Source organism: Hoplias malabaricus, chromosome 9 (assembly GCF_029633855.1).
Source record: "Hoplias malabaricus isolate fHopMal1 chromosome 9, fHopMal1.hap1, whole genome shotgun sequence".
Classification (NCBI taxonomy): Eukaryota; Metazoa; Chordata; class Actinopteri; order Characiformes; family Erythrinidae; genus Hoplias; species Hoplias malabaricus.
The window spans coordinates 26,038,815-26,056,459 of NC_089808.1; the positions used below are offsets into that span (position 1 = coordinate 26,038,815).

Sequence of the window (17,645 nt, forward strand, 5' to 3'; positions counted from 1 at the left end):
GTTGTGAGAAGCATGTGGAGTTGGTGGTGGTTTATTACTAGGAAATCCAGGTAACACCTGATGGAATTGAACACAGAGTAAAAATCACACACTGGGCAAGACCCTTAAATTTATTCATGCCCTGCTCCTGCCCCTGTCCCCACTCATCCTTCTTTCAGGGAGAGGAACAGTAACAAAAAAAAAAAGACAACATCACAAAAATCACAGCCTGTTCACACTTTGAATTAACCTGTGTCCTTGGTGGTTGAATCATAAGTGGTCAACACTTAGTACTACGTTTTATCTAAAGCTCCTTTCACACATGCACAGTAACTCAGAAATGTCCTGGACTTCACCTGAAGGAGTTGTGTGTGTGTGAACGCAAACATCTGTGACATCGGTCATGGACTTTATCCTCCTAGCACCCTAGTAAAGTCATAGTGAGCCTGTGTGGATACAGCCACTAATGTCCTGGAGTATTGCGTATCTCCTGCACATGCTGAAAAGGTCCTGCCCCACTCCTAAGCACATTTCCCGCTGTGAGAACACATTGGACACAGAAACTTTTAGGCTGTGCGCTACATGTGTGAAAAGACACATCTCAGGACTTGATACTCTGGAGTTTCTCTGGGGAAGTCTGGAACACCTCGGGCCATATCATACCTGTAAAGTGAATGGTAATACATCCTGCTACTCCTTTAAGAGCAGTACAGCACTGCCCTTATCAGCAATGTCACTGCTCTCATTTCTTTTGGTGTTCCCTGTTTATTCAGCAGTTGGTCGTGCTAACAGCACACAAGAAAAGTCTTCATTCACAAAAAAGTCATTTCTGTGTGAACACAAACAGCAGAAGAGCGGCACGTGTGGTACTTCCTTCAGCAAAGATGATTTAAAAAGCATCACTAGTGTTTATTTGAGATATGTTCACCAGGTGAAAATGTATTTGTGGTTTGGCAGGCCCTTGTGATCAGATCACACACAACACAGGTTAAATCTGAAGAGAACAGGGCTTCAGTTCTGTTAGCTCATGTTAACATTTGATAGTTTAGTGTTTTTGCTTGTTGTCCAAAGGGTAAAGGAGGATGAAGTAGAGGAATTTGAGTACAGAAATTTGGAGAAGTGTTTGGAGATGGGAGTTTATACTGGTTTTCTATACTATTTTTTTTTACTTTATTTCCATTAACACAAATTAACAGGCAATTAACCTTATATAACAGATTCACCTTGAGGTTGGGCTTCACTTGACACCTACACTTGTACATAGAATAACATTATACATGCATAGGGTGCTACCCACCTCTACTTCTGCTTATACTTACTTACAAAAAAACAAAACACATACTTCCTAACCAAGGTAATTAAAAACTGATGACCATCTTCTTGTAAAGGCAGTCATTTGTCATATACGCATGTTTGATTTTTTGTAACCATTGAACAACTGAGGGAGAATTAGGCTTCATTCAGTTGATAGTGATCATTTTTCTTGCAACCATCAACAGAATATGCATTTTATATCCTTGGTCTGTGGTGACCATGTGCTCAGGCAGTATTTCCAATATGAACAATAATAGATCCAGTGGCATGTCAATTTCCAGGATTTTCTCCACTTCCTCTTTAATATTTTTCCATAATATCTGTATTTTTGGACAGTCCCAAAATTTGCGAGTGTGATCTCCAACCATACCATAGTTTCTCCAACATTTATTGGAAGAACATTTTTTAAAAACACAAGCTGTCAGTGGGGTTCTAAAAAAAACTCATTTTAACCTTCCAATCAAATTCTTTCCATAGCTGGCTCCCGACCTCCCCATGACATTTCAGACATACATTTTCCCAAACTCCTTCATCCATAATTGTATTCAACTCTAATTCCCATTGACTTTTAATGTATAAGGTGTTGTTGGATGTGTCAAGCATCAGCTTTTTATAAATATGGGATATCTGCTTTTTTGTATAAAATGGGTTTCTATATTGGTTGGTTTTCTTTTAATAATATACCAGTCTCTATTTTTTGTGATGTAATGTCTAATTTGGAAAAAATCTATATAGGTCACTTGAAGTAAGGCAAGCTCATCTTGGAGTTGTGAGAAGGATTTAAATGTACTCCCTTTAAACAAATGGTCAATTGTTTACATTCCTCTCTCAGCCTATCTTCCACATGGATGGAAGAAATTCTATATTTACTAGTATGGGCAGAGCCCGTGACATAGGTGTAGCTCCTTTTACCTGCTTTTGGACTCATGCCCAAACCCTTAATGTGTGTTTAATTCATATATTATTTATTGTATTTTTCTTTTTCTGGGACTGTTGATTAAGAAATGGGAGAGTAGATAATGATATCCCTGGTATGGAATTTTATTCAATAGATACCCTTCTAGTGCCACCCACGCCGCTACTGCCCAGATTCTATTCTTTCTGACACAGAATCACAGAGGAGTCTTCACTGTCCACCCAGAACCCAGCATACAGGGGCTCGCGGAAGGTGGAGTAGTGTGTGTACAAATGAGTGAGTGTGTGTGTATCCAGAGAGACACTAAAAAAAGACAGAGTTCCAGCATCCCAGTCCAGATAGACTCCGATTCGTCCAGAGGGAATTACAGGAACCTGTATGTTTTTCAAATTGTGCATAATACAAACATCGCCTTTATAGCACCGCAGCCTCCAGGAGTTGGTGTTGAACCCAAACAGAGTGGCTGGGAGATTTCCAATTCGGTCAATTCCTTTAAACGCCACGGCCACAGCACATTTGCCCCCACAACACTCTGCCTCCCAATAACATCGCCCAGCCAAGGCCTCCTCACACAGAACCTGGGAACACCGTTCAAACCTGTCCAGATGATTGGGGTATGGCTGATTCACACTCACATTCTCTATCTTCCTGTTCCCCTCCGACAGGACGAGAGATCTACTCACAGTGTTCAGGTCCAGAGTTAGATCACAGGCATCTGTCCACGCACACACACACACACAGAGAGAAATACAGGAGAAAAAAGCCTTTTATCACTCTTTTTTTGGAATAATTAAAAGTCACCTTTTCAGAGGTACTAATATTTTAACATAGTTTAAAAAAACCAGCTTCCAGTTACACTGAGTCACAGTGGAATGTCAAAAAAAAAAAAAAACAGACCAAGAGGAATAATTATTTCTTCCTCCTTTGTTGTCCTGTTCTCAGAGATACAAGGATTTATTCAGTGATTATGTTAATGTTTTCTGTAACTTTTATTAAATATTGTAAACTTACATTTCTTCAACCCTGATTTCATCCTGTTCTCCCCTCCGTATCCCCCACTAAAGAACACAGACAAACACAAATGTAAATCACAGAAGTCACAGTTCTTTACCTTCAGTTCTGCAGTGTAGTGAAGATGATTGTTTTATTCATTCTAATGAGAAATTTGACTTTTGGGACTTAATATGCCAAAAGGCCTTCATAAATTCTGGTTAAAAACCCAGTGGTGCGAAAGACTCCAAAAAAAAAAAGAAGTTTAAGTTTTTCCCAGCACTCAGAACAGAACTCAGAATAGAAGAAGAACAGAAAGAAAATGTAGGAAGAACTTCTCGCTCTTGCTTCCAGCGGGCAATGCTTCTCAGCTAGGATAGTCAGTTAGGGGAGAGCCTCTCTGGAGCTCTCCCGCTCTCTTCAGGTACCCCTCAGGCATCAGACACTCTTATGGCTATCTCTTAAACAAGTAGGGTCCAGATAGAACAAACCCAGAACTTCCAATCAGAAGTTTTATTTTAATTTTACTTCCAGTAGAAAAATTATAGTTTAAAAGAACTATAGTTTATTAAAGCAAAGCTCAGTGCCACACCCAGAGCATTAAAGGATGAAACCTCAGACCTCTGACCCTCAAAGTGGTGACAAAAGCTTCAGGATCAACGACGGAGAAGAAGGCCACATGCTCCCTCAGAATGACTTTCTGAGCAAAGGCCCAGGAAAGACCTGCATGGACGTATCTCTCACCAGGAGGCTGATCAGTGATGACGGAGAATTCCCACAGGGATCTTCTGAACGCCACCAGCTCCGACGGAGTAGTCACTGTGTCTCTGGCCAAGAGGGAGGAGAGGAACGCCAGCGTCAGCAATGCTACAGGCCTGTGTCTGCAGTACTCCAGGAAGCACCGCACATCAGTGACATACTCCCAGCTATCTCCAGGGACACGTAAGGTCACATAGTTTCATTTCTTTCATAACTCACCAGGTTGGTGCTGAATGCTTTGCTGGGATAAACTATAGCCCTTTTAGAATGTAGGGTAATTATCATAGAGAAATTCCCTCATATATTAATCTCGCTGCTCCCTCATGTATCGCTGTAATCCATTTCATTATATGAATGTATAATCAATATACATTATTTGATATTATAATTTATAAACCAGTGGTGTGATAAAACCAATCCTTGGATATTTGTCTGTGTGTGCACCTTTCTTGTACGGAATTATTACTTTTAGTTCAGATTCAATTTCAGAGCCGAGAACCTAAAGCGGGTCAATGAGCATAATTTATTAATAATAATTAATTCTAGCTAATTCTGCTATATAATATGTAAATTCATCCAGCATGATGACCTACATGTCCATTATATGTGACACTACATATTAATTAATGGTTCCCAAACATGGAGCTTAACAAAATGAATTAAAAAAATTATTATTAATCAAATAATAATTAATTATTATTGACTCCGCTATGTAGTATTTATGCTGCTGCAAAGTGGGGCATAATTATTTTACTACAGCAAAAACCAGGACAAAGTGTGGAACTCTAGTAAAATAGAATCAGTTCTGTCTGACAAGTTTAAACAGCACCGAACTTCTGACCTCCAATATTTTACCTGTGTGTGTGTGTGTGTGTGTGTGAGTGTGTGTGTGTGTGAGAGAGAGAGAGAGAGAGAGAGAGAGAGAGAGAGAGAGAGAGAGAGAGAGAGACTCACTTTAGTTTCTCCAGTGCACAGTGGGGATCCTGCAGTAGATCAGAGAGCAGCTTCACTCCAGACTGTCCTGGGTTATTGTAGCTCAGGTCCAGTTCTCTCAGGTGAGAGGGGTTTGATTTCAGAGCTGAAGCCAGAGGACAACAGCCTTCATCTGTAACCATACACCCAGACAATCTGCAGAGAGGAGGTAAACAGAAACTAATCAACTTGCAGAATGATTAAAGGTTGAGATTAGCATCATAAGGTGCAGCCTTGGCCTGATGGTAAGAGACTGGATTTCGTACCAGAGGGTGGCCGGTTCAATCCCAAGGACTGGCAGGAACATTCAAGGCTGAAGTGCCCTTGAGCAAGGCACTGAACCCTCAAACGCTCTGTGGGTGCCAGGGATGACAGACCCCTGCTCAGGGTGTGAGTTCACAGCCCCTAGTGCACTAGTGTGTGTGTGTGTGTGTGTGTGTGTGTGTGTGTGTATGTTCACTGCCACAGATGGGTTAAATGCAGAAGATACATTTTGTTGTACATTGTTCAATAACAAATATTTGCACATTATCAGAGCCAGATTAGGATCAGGAAGTGAAGCATCCTGAATTGTGATTGCAACTCTTTTTAAATTTCAAAAGCTGTTCATGTTTGGAGAAATTTACACTTGAACGAGTAGTGACTAAAATTTAGGAAAATGTCAGCTGCCCTCTAATATGAATGAATAAATGAATGAATGAATGAATGCTTTATTGTCATTGCACATCGTAGTTGTACACTTGCACAACAATATTGAAACACACTCCCCCCTCTCTGTACAAAGAAATAAATTAATTAAAATAAAACTGCAGAAAAAGACAATATGATGCAGACTATATACTATATAGACTTATACACTTAAACAGTCAAAAAACAAAACAGAAATAAGATATGGATTTCTAATAAAGCAAGAAATACCTCCAGTATAAATTTACTTCTTCATTTGTTCACATCTCTCAACATCACAGTACAGCACATTTAAGATCTTACTCATAGAGAGTTCACCTGAGTTTCTCCAGTTTACAGAGTGAACACTTCAGTCCCTCAGAGAGCTGCTCCACTCCTGGGTCCTGCAGGTCATTGTTACTGAGGTCCAGCTCTTTCAGGGAGGAGTTTTCTGATTGTAGAGCTGATGCCAGATATTCACAAGCGTTTTTATCAAGTTTACATATAGCTAGACTGAAAATACAAAAAAATTATTTTAGAGTCTTTGAAGAGGTATGTACATTTTTAATGGTTTAAGATAAAAATATATAATAAATCATACTTCTCAAGAAATTTCATAACACTCCATTTGTGTATTAATAAAGATGTAAAGATATATATATATATATAAGAGATCTATAGAATACACACAGTTAATTCACCTGAGTTTCTCCAGTTTACAGAATGAACTCTTCAGTCCAGAAGATAGCTGCTCCACTCCTGGATCCCGCAGGTCATTGTTGCTGAGGTCCAGCTCTTTCAGGGAGGAGTTTACTGATTGTAGAGCTGATGCCAGAGCTTCACAGGAGCCCTTGGTGAGATTAGAGCCAGCAAGTCTGTAATTCATTAATTCATTATCTGTAACCAGTACTTCACAGGGCAACACACACATTCACTCACACACACACACACCTACGGACACTTTTGAGTCGCCAAACCACCTTTTTGGAATGTGGGAGGAAACCGGAGCACCCGGAGGAAACCCGGGGCACAGGGAGAAAACACCATCTCCTCACAGACAGTCACCTGGAGCAGGAATCGAACCCACATCCTACACGTCCCTGGAGCTGTGTGACTGCGACACTACCTGCTGCGCCACCGTGCCGCCTTGAGTCTGTAGCTGGTATATTTTAAAATTGGGTGATGCTACATTGGTTGTCACTCCTTCCTTGAATTTAAAATAAGTATTAAAAAGTGTTTGACCTTAATATATAATTAAGATCACATTTAAATATGTAAAATTAGCCATTGACTTTTCTATTTAAGTGCTACCTGTGCATCAGTAAAGAAAATTAACACTCACATGTACCAGACCAATTCATAACAGTTACATTTAGAGGAGATCTTACAAACCACTCACAGCTGTCATTTTAAATAACAGACATCTGAACTGATTTGATACATTTTGAAATGTTTGTATGGAACCACACATACTTTGCTTTACCTGAGTATCTCCAGTTTACAGTGTGAACTCTTTAATCCAGAAAACAGCAGCACCACACCCGATTCCTGTAGTTTATTGTTGCTGAGGTCCAGCTCTACAAGCTGGCAGTTCATTGATTTTAGAGCTGATGCTATTTTTTCACAAGAGCTCATGTTGAGATTGCAGTCAGTGAGTCTATAAAAGAATACAAAGTAAATCATATTAAACAAAAGATATAAAATATAGTGTCATATATTTACTTGATGGTGTGTTCAGGAGCACTTTCTCATCTCTTTGTTTCATTTCAGCAAAATTTAGTAAATAATTATGATCTCTATGATTAGGTGGTCAGTGGTCTTATTCAGTATCCATATGAAATATTAATTCAAATAGTATTTCAAATTCTAACATATACCATAGCAAACACTCACAGAGCTTTACGGCTGATGATCACAGCTGAGACAAGTCTCCTATAACCTTCCTGTGATGTGTTGTATTTCTTTGGCTCCAGCTCCTCCAGCTCCTCCTCTGAGTTGAGGAGCATGTAGGCCAGTATTGAACACTGTCCAGGAGTGAGCTCCTTCTTTGAGCGTTTCTCTGATTTTAGACATTCCTGAAGCTCTTTGGAGAGAGACTGGTCATTCATCTCAGACAGACAGAACAAAAGACTGCTGGACCTCTCAGTACACAGAGATCTGTCCAGTATGGTGTAGAGTGGCCCATCATCATCTCCTTTGATCAATTTCTTGATGAAATCCATGGTTCTGTTTGGTGTCCTGTGAGTTTGACTCAGTAGGCCCTGTAGGAGTCTCTGATTTGTCTCCACTGAGATGCCAAGCAGGAAACGTAGGAAAAGATCTAGATGTCCATTTTCACACTTTACGGCTTTAATGACTGCCCTCTTGAGCAGATCCTCCAGTTGAACATTCTCAGGCCACTTTCTGGGGTTAAACACCTGCAGTGGCTTCATGTTCTTGTTCTCGAAGCAAAGAAACACAAAGACAGCAGCCAGGAACTCCTGAAAACTCAGATGAACAAAGCAGTAGACCTTCCTCTGGTGGATCATACACTCCTCCCTAAAGATCTCAGTGAAGATCCCAGAATACACTGAGGCCTCAATGACATCAATGCTGCTTTCTCTCAGGTCCTCTTCATAGAACATCACATTGCCCTTCAGCAGCTGGGTGAAAGCCAGTTCTGCCAGTTTCAGAAGCTCAGTTCTGTTGGACTCCAGCAGTTTCTTTGGGTCTCTCTCCTCTGTCTCCTCATATTTCTCCTTCTTCATGTTTGTCTGAATGAGCAAGAAGTGTGAGTACATTCCAGTCAGAGTTGTAGGGATCTCTGTGTGACTCTGTGTGATGATTCTCTGGAGAACAGTGGCTGAGATCCAGCAGAAGACGGGAATGTGGCACATGATGTGGAGGCTCCTCATTGTCTTAATGTGGGAGATGATCTTCTGGGCTTGGTCTTGGTCACTGATTCTCTTCCTGAAGTACTCCTCCTTCTGGGGGTCGGTGAATCCCTGAATCTCTGTCACACGGTGGATGTACCGAGGAGGGATCTGGTTGGCTGCTGCTGGTCGGGAGGTGATCCAGATTAGAGCAGAGGGAAGAAGATCTCCTCTGATGAGGTTTGTCATTAACACACCCACTGACGATGTCACGGTAATGTCAGACACTTTCTCATACTGTTTGAAGTCCAGTGGAACTCTGCTTTCATCCAGACCATCAAATATAAACACAGCTCTGAGCTGGTGATATATCTCTGGGTCCAGATCTCTGAGATCAGGATGGAAGGCACACACAAGTCCATGAAGACTGTACTGATCATCTTTAATCAAATTCAGCCCCCGGAACGGTAGCACAAATATGAGATCTACCTCCTGATTGGCTGCTCCTTCAGCCCAGTCCAGAACAAACTTCTGCACAGAGACAGTTTTTCCAATTCCAGCGATGCCTTTAGTCAGAACTCTTTTGGGTGCCTGCTCTTCTGGACCACTTGCTGTTACCACAGCAGCGTCCTCTTCACTCAAGGGTTTAAAGATGTCTGAACAGTTGATTGGAAAGTCTTGTAGGAGTTTTCTGGGTGTTTTTTCCATGTTTATGACTTCATGTTCTTCATTCACTCCTTCTCTCTCTCCCTTGATGATGTAGAGCTGTGTGTAGATCCTGTGCAGGAGGGTTTTCTGACCTTGTGCTTTGATTCCTTCAAATAAGTTCTCACACTTTTTCTTCATGTTGGTTCTGTGTCCATTCAAGACTCTCTGCAGGACGCTACCTTTCAGTTGGTCTGTCGACACAAGAACCAAATTTGATACTGACATCTTTCTGCACTGAGGACAGATAAATTGGAAAGATCCCGACAGAGCTGAAGGGTCCAAGACGCTGCTGAGGCAGTGCCTGCAGAAACTGTGCCCACAGGTCATAGAGACTGGATCAGTCAGTAGATGGAGACACAGGCCACACATGGACTGGTCCTGGAGCTGATCATCAGACCTCCAGCTGAAACAGAAAAATGAACCCTCATCAACAACTAATCTCATGAACAGAAACACATCTGGGATCAATGAACAAAGGAACATTAATCTAATACGCTCTGGTGCCAGGCTCCTATTTCAACTGGTACCAATTTATTATGGTACCAGTTATTAATGGTCCACCCACTTCAGCCCTACATTGTTTACATGTTGTTTTGTGATTCAGTAATGATTCAGTAAATGCATGGATTATATCTAAGTCTGACCTCGGGTCAGCGCCAGCTCCTCCACTGAAACCCGTAGGGACAAAAATGGAGTTGTTCCTCTTCATCGACACACAGCTGGGCTCTGAACCTTTTTGGAGTCTGGAATCAAATGGACACAGCAGATCCAGTTAGCCTGCTAAAGCTTAGCTACTGGTTAACATCAGAAAAGAATAGAACCTGGTGCAAATGTAATAAATACTAACTATAGTTCACCTGCTTTGGTCATTATTATTATTATTATTATTATTATTAATGCTATTATTATAGCACTGACCTTGGATCAGAACTGGTGCCTCCTTCACTTAAACCCGGAGGGATAAACATGGAGTTGTCGCTCTTCATCGACAGACAGCTGGGCTCTGGACCTTTCTGAAGTCTGGAATCACATGGACATGTTAGCTAAGAGATGCCCTGCCAGAAATTACTATTAGTGCAGTTACATGTGTTTAGAGTGAACAAAGATTAACTCCATTTTTTTCATACAGTAATCACTTCTGAGTCTGACCTCGGCTCAGAACCAGTTCCTCCGCCGCTGAAACCTGGAGGGATGAACATTGAGCTGTCACTCTTCATAGAAACATAGCTGGGCTCTGGAGGCTTTGCTCTGGATTTCTGAAAGCTGGAAACACACACAGAGCGGTTGACGTTTGCCTGTTAAAGCTTTCTGTAATTATAATAATCAAAAGCTACAGTAGTGTGGACCACAGATGCTGTGATTAGCTGCCACAATTTACTGCAACTCTGTGGTTTGAGCTTATCATTGTTTCAGTCAGTGATTCTGACACTAGCCTCAGTCCATATTTGGTTCTGTTCCTTTGTGTCAGGAAATGGAAGAGAATAAAAACACTCTGGTGAAGATGAACTGTTCTGATTCATTAAACAGTTTGAGTCCCACCTCGGGTCAGAACCAGTCCCTCCTCCACTGAAACCCGGAGGGATAAACATGGAGCTGTTGCTCTTCATCGACACACAGCTGGGCTCCGGAGAATCTGCTCTGGATTTCTGCGCCCTGGAAAATCAACACAGAATTTACGGTTATAAAACATAGGACGCCATAGCTTTATATATAAATATATTTGACATTATTGACGTTTATTTCTACAGTTACTGCGGTTTATTATCATCTCTCCAAACAAACAGAAAACCAGTGCTCACTTTAAATCAGAGGATTTTGCTTCACTGCTGGAGATCTGAGGTTCCATCATCCAGTTTCTGATTTTACTCTTCAATTAAAACTGCTCCTCGTTCTGTAAACAGCTGAATATAAACCAGAATTCTACTCCAAATATTCGTTTTATTCTAGCCACATATTGAACAAACACTTTCTGGATTTCTACTGTTATTCCTGACAACAGCCATAACACACACTCACACTGTACACGCCTACAGAAGCAGATTTATGCCTCAATCTTATTGATTAATCAATCAATCAGCCCTGTGATAAAAGAAGTTTAAACTTCTTGTGGCTTATTGTTTGCATCACACTGAAGTCCAGGTTCTTACAAATATCTGTAATGTGTTTTACATTACTGCACAGTGAAACTCAGTGTAACATCAGTTTATTTATAGTCAGCAGTAACACAAAGCCTCCAGTGTTACTGCTTTTCCCCTGGAGTCTGAATGGTTAAGCTGATGATGTGGATCTGAGTTGGACCTGGAGCAGAGCTCACTCCGAGTCTGAATGAAAAACGGTACCCACATTGAAGCAGCAGGAAGGATGTTGTTTAGTTCAGCTGAACTTTTCTGTAACATGATCCCGTTAGTTATGAGCTTACTGTGAAGATAAGACTGGTTTCCTGTCCCCTGTGCTCCGTCTCTCTGGACACTCCAACTGAGGGGCCTTTATTTATGTTTCTTCGGAAGGTGGGCACTTCTGGGAAGGGGTCAACTTCTGATCTTCTTCCACTGGTGGATAACTAACCACATTAAAGCTCATTTCTGCCACCTGCTGCGCTGGAGTGAACTCAGGAAGCAAACAGGTCTAAAATTAGAGAAGATAGACAGAAAGAAACAGATATAATAATAATAATAATAATAATAATAATAATAATAATAAATGTTATTGTACTGCATTTTAGATGTATCTTCTTTACTAGTTAAAAACTGGTTTAATCTGGTCTAAGCTGGGTTTGAGCTGGTGTAAGGAATATATCACTATATCTATATATATCTATATATATATACACACAGTGGAACCTCTAATTACGAACGCCTATACTAATGAACTTTCCAAGATACGAACCGGGCATTTGAATATTTTTTGCCTCCACCAACGAACCATGACTATAGAAATGCACCCGAGCCTCCGTCGAGCTGGCGCCTGGAAATGGCCACTGACCCCAATAGGCGAGTCTCCCAGCGCGCCCAGACTTGAGTTATTGATACATTTTCTCTCGTTCTCTGGACCCTCGAGTTTTAAGATTAGCAAATTGTAGTTTTAGCAATTTAGCATTAGTGTAAATAGCAGACATCAAAATTCATGCTAAGTTAAGCGGTATCTACGCTTCGTCTCCCCACATTCACCCCCCACTTCCCGTCTTACAGCCAGTGCCTGTGTTACTTCTCCAGCCTGTCATTTATTACTGTTACCACTGTATTTCTTTTTTATTTTTAGTAATGCTACATGTATTTTTTTACTAATTTGAGAGTAAATTCTACCCTCCGTTCCTTTTCAAGAAAAAGATCTGTGACCCTGTCATACCAACAAGGCGTCTTTTCCAGGGACTTGACTAGTGTCTTCTCAATGGCCAGCAGAGCTAGGCTGCTTAAACGGCATTGGCCCATGTGAAGTGTGTCCGCCTGTGAGTGCTTTGTGACGGTGGAGGGGCTCAGCAGCACCCACTGGTCAGAAACTGCGATAGAAGTCAGAAAGAGTGATAGAAGTCAGTCTCCAAACACAAGCAGCTACAAAAAAACTCCACCAGAAATAGAAGCTCGATTTGTCACTAGTCATTTTTAACAAAGGAAATGCCGCTAAGAGGATTAAGAAAGTCTCCGGTTCAACTCAGAACAGAATGAAAATGTAATTCTCCCACGGATCGCTACACCAAAGGATCGCTGATTTGCTCATTTTGCTGTCAATTAAAAAGAGATTCAGCCTCAGACAGATCATCCAATCATCATGCAGAAGCTGAGCGTCCGGGCCAGCCGAGGCCAGCCCACTGCCCCATAGACCCCCAGAGACGCTGAGCGTCCGATGGGCGGGACAAAGCCCAGCATTTATCCAATGACTCGTCTCGTTTCGCAGCACTTCGCTATTGAACTCTGTGGACGCTCAGTGTCCTCACTGTTTAAATCACTGTGAAGCTGCGGGAATGATTGAGAGGAAAGCCGGGTCTTTACCAGTGATAAGAAGCTGATTCTGAACAAAAGTTGAGCGTGTTGTAGTGCATATTAATTCAATGACATGTACACACAACAGTATATATTTTATCACTTATTTTATTTTTTGACATTATACACTGGTACTGGTTAATTAAGGTTCAAACTGTTTAAACTGGTGTTTACAGTTTTTTCTTTTCATGCAGGTTTAAGCTGGTTTATAGTTGTTTGGTTAATGCAGCTTTTTATTTGCTTAAACAGGCGGTTTTTATAGTTTTTAATGATTCCTTCTTATTTATATTAGGTTACACAAAATTACACAGGTTTGTGTTGGTTTATACGGGGTATATGTTTTTTTTCTGGTCAGGCTGATTATTCTCGCACAGATGATCAGATACATATTTCTGTTCAGTAATAAAATACAGTAACATTAAACAGGCAGTAACTGCACCTCCGGAACAGCAGAGGGCGCAGGCGATCACAGCAGTGAATGTCACAGATCAGTAAATGAAGGGGATGGAATTAATGGAAGAGTCAGAGTCGGTCCGGAGGGGTTATTTATCGGATTAACTTCACTAACCCCGCAGTGTATGAACAGAGCGCGGGGAAATTCAGCGCAGATATGACCACCGCGATTTATCTGGAGCATTATCTGGACAGTAAGAGAATAAAATCTCATTAACACGGCTTTAAAACTCAGTCTCACTCTAAACTTTAACCTGCAGCAAAACGAAGTTAGTCAAACCTACTTTTTCACCTTAATTAGGCAATATGACCGGGCTTTAGTTAGCTGCTTGTTTTCCTTCCCACTTGAAAGTTGCATTCCACCTTAAATACGCATTCAATATTAACCTAGACTTGGTTGTAAGTTGTACACTTGTATATTTGTATTTTCCATACGGCCTTTAACGGGCGACTCTTCGATGATTAAGTGGTTAATCGACTGTTCGTTGTTTGAAGTTTCTATTCCACCTTAAAAAGCTGAGGCCATGTCGGTGAATATTTAATGTATTTATGATTTAATACAAGCCTTTAAACAAAAACAGACACGTTTATTAGACCACACTAGATTTTCCAGCTGTTAAACTTATAAAAACAATAAATATGTATTCACATGTTTATAAATGAGTTAATATTAATAATAAACATAAACTAATCCCAAGGTATCGAGGGTCTTCCCTTCGAGCTGCAGAGGAACTTCTCCCTGATGACAGAGCTCGACGGCAGGATCGAAGGTAAACAGTGGTCTGTTTTATTCCAGAATTCCACATATTTTCCCCCAAATCCCAACAGTCCCTCAGGGTGGAGTCGGGGCAGTGGCTGATGTTCAGCGGTGATGGAGTGTGTCTGTCGTGTTTACAGTGAAGAAGTCTGAGATTGAGGCTCTGGCGGCTGAGTACATGAAGAACGTGAGAAGCCTGACGCCCGAGGAGAGGATGGAGTGTCTGAAGAGAATCGACGACGCCTACAACAAGTGTCGTGAGTTCAGCGACGACAAAGTCCAGCTCGCGCTGCAGATTTACGAACTGGTGAGACGAGTCTCACTGTCCTCCACCTGAGCCCAGTCCTCTGTCTTCCCTCATAAGTCTCACTGTCTCACTCGCCCCACATGGTCTCACTGTCTCACTCGCCCCACATGGTCTCACTGTCTCACTCATATTTTACTCGCTCCACATGGTGTCAAACACTCCACATGTCTCACTAATGTTTTACTTGCTCCACACAGAATGTGCCACTCACTCCACATGGTCTCAGTGTCTCACTCATTCCACATGGTCTCACTGTCCCAATCATTTCTCAATCACTCCACACAGACTCAAACACTACACATGTTTCACTTGCTCCACAAGGACGCACAGTGTCACACACTCCACATGTCTCACTGCTTCACTCACAGACTCACTGTCTCAGTTTCTCCACAGCTCCTTGTGTCTCCAAATGTCCTGAGTCTGTCTCTTGTTCTCAGGTGGATAAACACATACGCCGTCTGGACACTGACCTGGCACGGTTTGAGCGAGAACTGAAGGAGAAGCTGGAATCCAGCACTCCGGAGAGTTCGGAGGAGAAAAAGAACAGGAGTAAGAGATCTCCTCTGAGAGACACACACCACCCTCCTCCTGATGCTTTAGAAACATAAGGACAGAAGTTTATCTCTCATCTCTTAGGAGCTAAGATTCCAAGGAGACGTTCTGTGCCGGAAAATAAAATTCCTTCCAGCTCGGTGTTTCCATCCCTGTACCTCAGGGAGAACTGCTGTCACAAAACCCTGGAGCGGATTTTAATTTCTGGACCTGAAATACACACACACACACACACACACACACACACACACACACACATTGCCCCACACTGATGTAGTGATTATCTCTTTGTTAGAGGATAAAAACAGCAAAGACAAGAGGAGGCGGAGTGGGCGGAGCCAGAAAGCTTCCAATCACAACTCTCCGATACACACAGCACAGAAACACAGGTAAAGATTCACCAGAATACACATAATCACTGAATCAGCCTTTGATTAAAGGGTGTGTGTTTTGCTGATGCTGGGGTGGTTGTGGTTTATTGTGATGTGTGTTAAATTTATGTTTGTGTGCATGTTGTGGTTCTCAGTGAAGTTCTCCTGGAGGTGAACCCCTCAGATGTTCTAGATATGCCAGTGGACCCGAACGAACCAACGTACTGCGTGTGTTCTCAGGTTTCGTACGGGGAGATGATTGGCTGTGACAACGCAGATGTGAGTAACACACTCCAGAGGCATTGCAGGGTTTTCTTACTCAGACTCCTCTCGACTCTCTCTGAGCCTCAGACGTAATCTGGTTCTGGAATCGGGTTCTTTAGTCGCTGTTCTCTCAGGGTTCAGAGCGAGCCGATTAGGGACTAAACAGTGGCGTGTAAACCTTGCACAGCGCTGATTGTCCAAAGAGAGTAGTCACTCTACGCCGCGCAACGCAGACGTCCAGCACAAACTCTCCATCTGTGAAATCTACAGCTGCAGCAGAGATCACATTTGTTTTTATCCGACTCACGACGGCAGCTCGTAAAGTTACGCCATGGTATTTTGAAGAGGTTCAAACGCTCCTTGGATTGGTGACCGACAAAAGAATCCTGCAACAAGGAAGGAACAAGCTCTACTGATCTGTCTGAATTGAACTGTGTGTGTGAGCGTGGAAAACCAACTAAGGACCAAATGGAGAGTAGAGCTGAGCGGAGTAGGGACCATGCAGTGGAAAATCAACAAAACTGTAGAGAGCGGCAGCGAGGTGATGAACGAGCGACAGAGTGAAGTGTTTATGATCCAAAGGGGTTCAGAGGTGAACAGTGGTTAGGGTTTGGTTACTGTGAGAGGACAGAGGTAGGGGAAGTGTTAAAGGAAGTGTTATTAAAAGATGTTATGTTATGTTTTAACAGTGTCCCATAGAGTGGTTCCACTTTGCTTGCGTTGACCTCACAACGAAACCGAAAGGAAAATGGTGAGACCCTCCGTTTGTTTGATGCCCGTTTTCTCTCTGCTCTGTTCCTGAACTCTGATCTGAAACTCTTCCAGGTTCTGTCCTCGCTGTGCTCCTGAGATGAAGAAAAAGTGAAGCTGCTCCATTTGTGAAGTTTTTTGCTTTTATCAAACCAAAGATTCAGGAGGCCTTGATCATGCTTGGAATGCCGTAACTTCAATGTGATGTGGCAGTGACACCGGTGGATGATACCACAGTTCTCAGATCATCATGATCCTGACTCCTGCTGCTTTTTAAAACCTGCTCCAGTTTTAACTGCTTCAGCATCGTCTGCTGATGCATTGGTGTTTAATTGTATTTAAGAAATAAAGTGTTATGTTCAAAGGTTTCTAAAAAAATAATTGATAAAATGTGCCATGATTTTGCACAAACCACATTTTATATTTACTGTTATTTCACTCTGAGATAAATTCAGCAAATAAACAGACTGTTAAACTCAGACGTGTGTTTCATTAATCATTTGCACTTCTTTTGAGCAGTAACACAACAGAGGCTCTGATCAGTGTTTGGTGCTGAGGGATACAGAGCTATTGGCTCTTTAAAGTAGAATTAAATATATATATATATCTGAGTTTACTTTATTTATCTAAAAGTGAAGTGTATTTAAAGTTAGAGATAGCTGGAGATTCCCACTCGGTTAATACCGCTCTGACTTACTGCAGAAAAGTAAAAGTCTTCCCTTCTCTAAGTGCGAGTGCTGGGGGATGATGGAAGTTGTAGTTCTTTTCCTTCCACTGTGAGTTGTCTCTCAGTTCTGCCCTTGCTCACTTTGTCTCACGGGTTTATTTGGACTTTTTGAGTACACGTGAAAAGGAGCAAATAAACAGCAAGATTAGGAAGAGGATGAAATGGCGATAAGGGAACAAGACTGAATCAAGACAAATGGCTGGAGGGAGGGGGTTTGCAAAATGAAAGTCCAGAGTTGAGGACATTTCCAGTAGAAATGCCCCACTGCTCTTTTCCCATGGGCACGAGTCTCATAGCCAAACTAAAAACCCTGCTGCGTGAAACACTTCCT

General features: G+C 41.8%; 2 protein-coding genes across 4 annotated transcripts; one reads left to right on the top strand and one right to left on the bottom strand.

Annotated features, from left to right (window-relative positions):
- Window positions 1–63: 63 nt before the first annotated feature.
- Window positions 64–11,682, bottom strand: LOC136706824 (NLR family CARD domain-containing protein 3-like). 2 transcript variants are annotated; one of them, XM_066680473.1, is made up of 13 exons: window positions 11,576–11,682; window positions 10,956–11,047; window positions 10,696–10,809; window positions 10,306–10,419; window positions 10,075–10,176; window positions 9,801–9,899; window positions 7,490–9,559; window positions 7,080–7,253; window positions 6,298–6,471; window positions 5,936–6,109; window positions 4,913–5,086; window positions 3,221–3,267; window positions 64–2,924 (listed from the first exon to the last, which is right to left on the bottom strand). In XM_066680473.1, exons 2-13 carry the CDS (start codon window positions 11,003–11,005, stop codon window positions 2,386–2,388), a joined length of 3,831 nt encoding a protein of 1,276 aa, XP_066536570.1. In that variant the 5' UTR covers window positions 11,006–11,047; window positions 11,576–11,682; the 3' UTR covers window positions 64–2,385. The 2 variants fall into 2 exon arrangements, with proteins under 2 accessions (XP_066536570.1, XP_066536571.1); XM_066680474.1 differs by lacking the exons at window positions 10,696–10,809; window positions 10,956–11,047; window positions 11,576–11,682 and having other exon boundaries at window positions 10,284–10,320.
- A 1,966-nt stretch (window positions 11,683–13,648) lies between these two features.
- Window positions 13,649–17,049, top strand: ing5b (inhibitor of growth family, member 5b). 2 transcript variants are annotated; one of them, XM_066681499.1, is made up of 8 exons: window positions 13,649–13,780; window positions 14,285–14,356; window positions 14,484–14,650; window positions 15,088–15,199; window positions 15,498–15,591; window positions 15,729–15,852; window positions 16,527–16,588; window positions 16,663–17,049. In XM_066681499.1, exons 1-8 carry the CDS (start codon window positions 13,744–13,746, stop codon window positions 16,700–16,702), a joined length of 708 nt encoding a protein of 235 aa, XP_066537596.1. In that variant the 5' UTR covers window positions 13,649–13,743; the 3' UTR covers window positions 16,703–17,049. The 2 variants fall into 2 exon arrangements, with proteins under 2 accessions (XP_066537596.1, XP_066537597.1); XM_066681500.1 differs by lacking the exon at window positions 13,649–13,780 and adding an exon at window positions 13,791–13,855.
- The last annotated feature ends 596 nt before the right edge of the window (window positions 17,050–17,645 follow it).